Source organism: Athene cunicularia (assembly GCF_003259725.1).
Source record: "Athene cunicularia isolate RWA chromosome 1 unlocalized genomic scaffold, athCun1 chr1_part1, whole genome shotgun sequence".
Lineage (NCBI taxonomy): Eukaryota > Metazoa > Chordata > Aves > Strigiformes > Strigidae > Athene > Athene cunicularia.
Window position 1 is genome coordinate 18,384,395 of NW_020799091.1, and position 7,372 is coordinate 18,391,766.

General features: G+C 42.2%; 1 protein-coding gene across 6 annotated transcripts in view; it reads right to left on the minus strand.

Moving 5' to 3' along the window:
- ZDHHC20 (zinc finger DHHC-type containing 20) overlaps positions 1 to 7,366 on the minus strand; it is a 49,077-nt gene extending 41,711 nt beyond the window's left edge. For all 6 annotated transcript variants that reach the window (XM_026845505.1, XM_026845490.1, XM_026845523.1 and 3 more), the window contains exon 1: positions 7,210 to 7,366. In XM_026845505.1, coding sequence (XP_026701306.1) covers positions 7,210 to 7,327 — 118 coding nt within the window. In that variant the 5' untranslated portion in view covers positions 7,328 to 7,366. The remainder of the gene's footprint in view (positions 1 to 7,209) is intronic.
- Between the last annotated feature and the right edge of the window lie 6 nt (positions 7,367 to 7,372).

Here is a 7,372-nt window from a genome sequence, read left to right on the forward strand (position 1 = left end):
AGGGAGCGAGGGAGAGAGGCTGCCTGCCGGAGGGAGGGAGGGAGAGAGGGAGGGAGGGAGGGAGGGAGGGAAAAAATCTCCCTGCTTAGTGCCTCACAAGAGATGCAGAAGAATTCCCCACTCTGGAGACAAACCCACGTCAGGATGCACAACCGAAATACCACAAATAAAAAAAACCCTGCATATAAAACCCTCACTCAATCTCTCTGTAAATCATATGATTAAAATGGTTCCATGCTTCACATTTAAGACAATGCTGCACCATATATAGCATCAGAAAGCACGCTGCAGAAAATGTAAAGGCAAAGCATGCTGTTCCTGTGATCCGGTTCTCTTCGACAATCTTATAAGACAATTTTAATAGTCAAAAGGAAACATGAATAAGGAATGATGAGCCATTTGGTCTTAAAAAAAAAAAAAAAGGAAACGCAGAGGCTTGAAATACTGCAGAGGAGGAACTTGATTTTTAGCACAGACAAGACAGTCAAAGGTTAAGTAGGAGGCACTACTGAGGGTTGGGGGGGGGGTAAGCAGAAAAGGGGAAAAAGTTTGGGTTTTTTTTTCTTGAGCCAGGACAGGAAGAGTTAAGCACACCCCACAGAAAACAATTTTGTGACGGTAGGAGGACTTAATATCGGGGAAGTGGCTAAAACAACAGATTTATTTGTTGTGGTCTCATTATCCCTTTTATACCTGATTCACCCTGGTGGAGATTCAGCTCACTCAGAAAAGTGGCTTGTGGTTATTTCTCAAATGTTTCTATCAAACTTCATACAAACTAATAAGAGAAAAATTGATACTCTTGTTCTGTTACAGAAAGAATATGCACCAGGTGGGGAGGAGTTAACGACTGAGTTGAAAACTCCATAAAAGCTGATTCAAGAAACTCAGGAACGTATAATTTGTAATACTTGTAAGGAAAGTACATGTCAAACCAGTATAAACTCTTACCAGTTGTAGGAAAACGTTGAACAAAAAGAGTTGGATAAACACTGACATGCTGAATGGGTGAAAAACGAATGCCATGAATCCTCAAGCATTTACAGGCCCAATTTTAGACAGACAACTAGGATTCTTCCTACTTCAATTTTCCATCACAGGCAGTTTCAAGTTCCAAAAGAGCAGGTATAGCACCATCCAAGTGTTTCACCAGCCACAGGTGTATGAGAACTCAGCTCAGATACCCGCCTTTGTTAATACTGTAAATTCTTTGATTATGGAAAGCAGACCTACATTAACTCATAAAACTATGAGCTGCTAGAGAACAAAGTTTCAATTATTTAAATTTCAGCAGACAGCAGAACCTGAAGTTCACAATATGCAGAGGATCAATGACGTCAAAGTAATGGCTACTGAAAACATAAACTTGAAATTCTGGTCCTCTTACTCATGGCAACTTGTAGGAAATCTGAGAGACTAGTAAGTAATGATGTAAAACCCCTGATTAAAAACAAAAGTGACTTTTTAGTTCCCTGTTCTAACTATAAAGGCATACAGAAATCTCCCACTGTTGTTACCAGATATGTTATTTTTCATAATCTTAAATACTCATACTATCCAAGCCCTTTCAAACCAAGAACAAGAGTTTTATAGTACAGATCTAAAATCGATCAGGAAGCACTGCAGGAATGAATGATCACAGCTACAACAAAATAGTAACAGCACAAGCAACGTTCCTGCTTCAGCTCATACTTACTTAGCTCCATATTTTCCCTAAGCCCCTTCCTCCCTCCCCTACTCCAAAGCCATCCTGCCCACAGACCAGTTTCAGCCAAGTTCTGAAGCTCGATGGAACTCTTACACTAAGTATATGCCTGTAAGTTTCACCAAAGCTGTTGCACGGGTACAAGAGACAAGTCCACACTCCATGTTAGGAAACTGCTGCTCCGAGTTCAGGCACTCATTTTCTGCCTGCCCCCTGGCAAGCTAAGCAACACCAAACCAGACACTGCACTACACTTCTTTTTGACCAAATTGTAACCAGGGATCAAGGAAACAGAGCTGTCAGGAATGGTTTAGCAAATACAGGCAAAACTGATCACAGAGGGCTGGGGCTGGGGTGGGAACTGCAGCTAGAAGGCTGGGAGGGAGAAGAGGGATGGAGTCCTGCCACTGGCAGAAGAGTAGTAAGAGCGGACACAATTCCCCAGGAAACCAGACTGGCTAGTTCTGTTGCTCTTGGAAAAATTTTTTCATTCGAGGTCTGCCAAAAGAGCAGATTTCATGCCATATAAAGGGCACATGCCCACCCATCCTTATAAACTAATATGACCAATAGAGTGCAAAGCACCATCTAAGAAGAGAAATAATCTTTCTAAACAAGCAATCTAGTTTTCCAATACACGTGTATCCAGTCTGAGCACTTCAACATGAATTCTACTTATTTATAACAACAGAAAAGGTTCTAATTTAAGATGGTAAGATGCATGCTTGAGCTGAGACAAGACAACTAAGTGCATCCAAAGTAGTTCAATTTATTTATTCTGAAATTCATGAGAGGCAAACATAGTTAACTGTTACAAATGATCTGACCTGTTTAGTTTGCTGTTCCTTTTCTTGAAAGGTAACCCTCTTTTCCTACGGGAATGCTTTCTGCATGCTTAACATGCAAATGTTGTACTTCAGTGCTGATACTTCAGCTTTATCTGTAGTTTGAAATCACAAGTTCCTGACACACTGCTGTTAATATCACCTTGCCATTGCTTGATAGCTACTTCATTAGCATTTTCAGTAGAGATTTCTTCTGGAGGAAGCAGATGGAATTACTTTTTCTCTGTTTATGCAACAGACTCTTCAGACGGGAGCATTACAACAGATCACCATGTGCTTCTCATGTGGACTGTGCTTTGGGGAAATCAGAGCTATCTCCCTACTCACAAGAGCTATTGCAATCTCCTGGAACAGTAAGGAGTTCAATTTGCATCATTAACACAAAGTTATGAATTCCAAATTACAAACAGCTTTGTTTGCCAGGTTTTTAGACACATTAGACATTACACTGTATTAAAAAGCTCAAACCCTTCTGTAAGTAGATGATGTGAAAAGAACATACAACTAGTTACTCCTGTAGGTTTCAAAAATCACATTTTTCCATATTTTGTGGAGTTTGAGGCATGAAAACACAAGACTCGTAAATTCATAAAACAAACCATTCCTCCATCTTGGCCCAGGAGAAGAGCCGGGACTGTGCTTTTCAAAACATATAGAAGTAAAACCCTAACCTGAATAGATTTTAAATTATTTTTAAAGTTGTTTTTTTTCTTTTTTTTAAATAAAACCAGCCAATACACCTGAGATATGATCTGCAGTCAACTCAGCCAAAGTTAACTTCTTTCTCTTTTTCTCTGTACTACCAAATTCTGCTAATGTTTTAGCAAAAGGGTTGCCTGTAGGAAAAAGGCTGGCTTTACCCACCAACTCCTACTATGTGTGCTTAAACAATGTCTTCAGACCATCATCCAGCCAGCCTGTATTACAGATGATCACCTATAAAAACATTTGGGATAGGTAGTAAGATACAAGTCAGCCATAAGTGAAAACAAACCACAAGAGAAGAGCTCTTTCTGAGCTTGAGGGATGCGGCAGGCAGACACAATCAGCTGAATTCATCAACAGCAAAATACAACCATTGTTCACAAAAGCAACGTTAAAAGCAAAACATGTTTTGATAACAAGAAAGAACACACAAAATGGTTTTAAACTAATGAAAAGCTATTTTACAATATCGCTTATGTACTTTCAGGTGTGCTTGCAAACAGAGGTCTGGGCAAGTTACATGTGAAAAGAAGTAATCTAGTACCAAAGTGTTCATTCACGTTTTTCTACTTTAAAACATTTTTTAAAAAAACTGAATGAGATGTTGTTTGGAGTCTTCTGCAGTTCCTTCAGTTACATGCGTTCACAGGTTTTTTTCACTCTGCTGACATTCCCTCAACTTCTACATACTTGGTCAGAAAGGTCTGTTTTCATCTGTCCAATTAGCTTAGTAGCTAATCTACCTGATGGATCACAACTACACAGCAACAGTGATCTAAACAAGCCACTGTTCACCAGCATACAACAGCAATGCTTCGGAGAAAAACAACTATGCTGGCAGTTTCTATGGGAGGAAAACAATAGACTGGCTCATGAATCCCCTTTCATCTTATCCACACCAGCCCTCTTCAGTGTTCTCAGCCAGTGTGTAAGTAATATAATTTAGGGTTACAGAAGAGGCATAACCATGTAAATACATACTAGCAGTGAATTACAGAGTAAGGCTGAGTCAGACACCAAAAGCAAGACATTGAGCAATATGTGAGCACCCCAGCAGAGGAGGGTGGGGAAAGCAGCACAGAGAAGCAAAACTGAAAGAGAAAGGGTGATGAAAGCAGCAGTCCCAACTTTACCATCTTCTACTTTTAAGCTTGGCTTCCCACTTGATCTACTAACTGAATACGTTTGCTTAACCTTTAATACGTGAGCAGGAACTACAAGGAGAAAAAAAAAAATCAGGAAGAAATAGCTGGGGCAATGATGGCTTTCTCTCTTCCTGTTTCCTTGTTAGCCTCATATCTTAACAGTTACCTAATCTTTAAGAATAAACTTTAAAAAAAATTGGTGTCTGTAGGGTTTCAATTTCTTGCTTAGTCTTAGCATTTACTCAAAGTTTTTTATTGTGTCTCTTCTTTTCTAAAGCTTCCCTTCCTCCATCTGTCTTTACCCAGGCACGCATCAGCTGCATATTGTGTCCTTTGCCAAAGCCACAAAGTGCAACAAGCCATACGTCCTGCTTCTGCACCTGCTGTATGTGAACATCTGTGGAGACCAGCGTCACCTCATTCATTAGCTGTGTGCTAAAGGCACATCCTTGCTCTTTTTCATAGTACATAGTGCAGTGGTTCTCAAACCAAAATAAAACATACGGAGCACTGGGCGAAAGTATACATACCTGCCAAGAGAAACAGAAAATTCTGTATTTTGCTATAAATGGTCTCTATGCTGGTTTGAACTCAACTGCAGTGTAAAAGCAAAGCACACAAAGGAAAAAAAACAAACAAACAAAACACGCTAAAAAAACCCAAATACAAAACCTCTTTCTTTTCCCTTGATGAGATGGCCTTTATCAAGAGTGTAAACAAAATTTAACAGATTAAAAACAAACAAACCCAAAACCCACAACAGAAAAAACACAGAAAAATAAAATCCTTTGTCACCAAGTATGATTTAGACAGGTAACTGTAAGATTCAGCAACAGCAATAAAAACCAGTAAGTAATTTTCTTATTAAATGACCACTTTTTCTTAGTCTGTATGTGCAGACATTAAGAATAAAGCTCATTTGTGAGCAAAAATTGCCAGACGTCTAGAAACCAGATTTATAGATGCAAAAGTTCTTGCATAAACAGGAGCCAACCCTTTCAATAATTTCCACACAAATTAAACCCTAATGAACTCAGAAGAGCTCTTCAGAGCTTTTCTATGCCTGTGAAAGAGAAATTATTCACCAGCACTCAGTCTGGACCCACTCTGTGATCAAGACACAGAGCTGGGACTTGGGAGGTCGAGGTTGTTCCCAGTTCAGCCAGGGACCACCTGTGCAACACTCGGCAAATCTCTTAAACTAAGAACTAAAAGAGAGTAGAAACGCATAGCCCTAATATGCCTTTTGCAATACCAATCAGACTGTAATGAGTACAGAAAACCTTAATGTCATGCCTGTAAAACGTGAGTCTATAACCTCACACGGTCCCTCTCAGGACCACTGTAACAACTACCCACGCCCCAGACTTCCAGTATTAAAGACCGCCTAAAAATTGATTCCAAGTGTTTATAGTTTTAAGCATGACTTTCCAAGAAAATCATTACTATTTACTCACACCAACAGACAACTAAACCATAGTAGTCAGGCAAATTTGGATACACTGACATATTTGCAACTCATGTCAACATTTCATGTAGTATCTCAACAAGTGTTATTTTACAACTATATTTCTACTACTTTAAGTCCAAACAGCTTTTTTGCTTTTGGTTTATATTCCACTCCACATATATAAAGCTAACACAAGAGGCTGTGAAATACCATGGGCATTCAGAAAAGTTATACAAAACCCGAAGTCCTGCAGAAAAAAAAAAAATAAAAATGGAAGGATGCCTTTAGATGTTTGCCTTAATTTAAAGTATATGCAAGCCATTTATTTTTAGCTAGGGATATCGAAGTACGTATTTTATACAAATAGCAAGAAGTACAAGGACCTACACACACACACGGTAGACCTATATGTATCTTAAAACAGTTCTTCATACTTTTGGGTTTGTTTTTTTTTTTCATTTCAGTTTCCTTACTTAAACATGCCAAACAGTAACGCATTCCTTCATTTTCCTATGCTGCCTCCAAGTTTTACAAAGTCTGGCAAATGCTGTGTATCACTATGCTGCTCCATCTACCCTGCCTCGAGAAAACCAACATTCTCCTGAAGTTTCCTCCTGAAAACAGAAATGGGGAGGTATCATCCTGACCGACACCGTCTGCAAGTCAGATTTACATAACGCTGAGCCCTCATCCAAGAAAGCCTTGACACGGCCTGACAAAACCCCATAAGCCTTAAATCCTTTCCCCTGCCTGCTTAAGCGGGATGTTTTCAGCTTCATTATGCTTCAATGACACTGGGCTTCTTCACTGGGGGGAGGGGGGAGCGGAATACAACCATAAGGTGGTCAAGGGGTTATGTGATACATCAGGAAGGCGGACTAGCAACAGAAACATAGAGAGGGAAAACTTATCTGGGAGACGTGAGGGGCAGAGACCCCACAAGGGCTGTCCGGAGCTCTCGGAGGTCCCTGCTCCTCATCACCTCCCTGAGAGTCCTGTCCCCAAACCAAGCACCCCGGACCCCCGCCTGGGCCGCCTCTCCCCCGTCCCCGTCTCTCGCTTCTCCACAGGCGACCCCGGGCCAGGACCCCACCGCCATGCAGAGCCTGCGGTCGGGCTCCCGCCGTCCTCGCCCGCGGCCCCGGGAGGGCGCCTGAGGCGGGGGGACAACAGGTAAACCCGGCGCCGGCGGGAGCGCCCGGGTGGGGGGTCTCACTTGCCCGCCTGAAAGAAAGCCCGAGGCGGGCGAAGGGAAGGGAAACCCCGCCAGGGCGCTGGGGAGGAGCGGGGTGATGAGGGGTTCTCCCCGCCCGCCCGGCCGACAGCTCCCGGCGCCCGCGACCCTCCCCGTCCACTCACACACACACAGCTCCACCACGTAGGCGTAGTAGGACCAGGCCACGACCAGGGCGATGAAGGCCACGGGCACCCAAGCCAACACCTTCTGGCAACACTTGAGGACGTGGGACGGCGCCATCTTCCCTGCCGGGCCACCGCAGGAGGCATCAGCGCCGACGCTGCA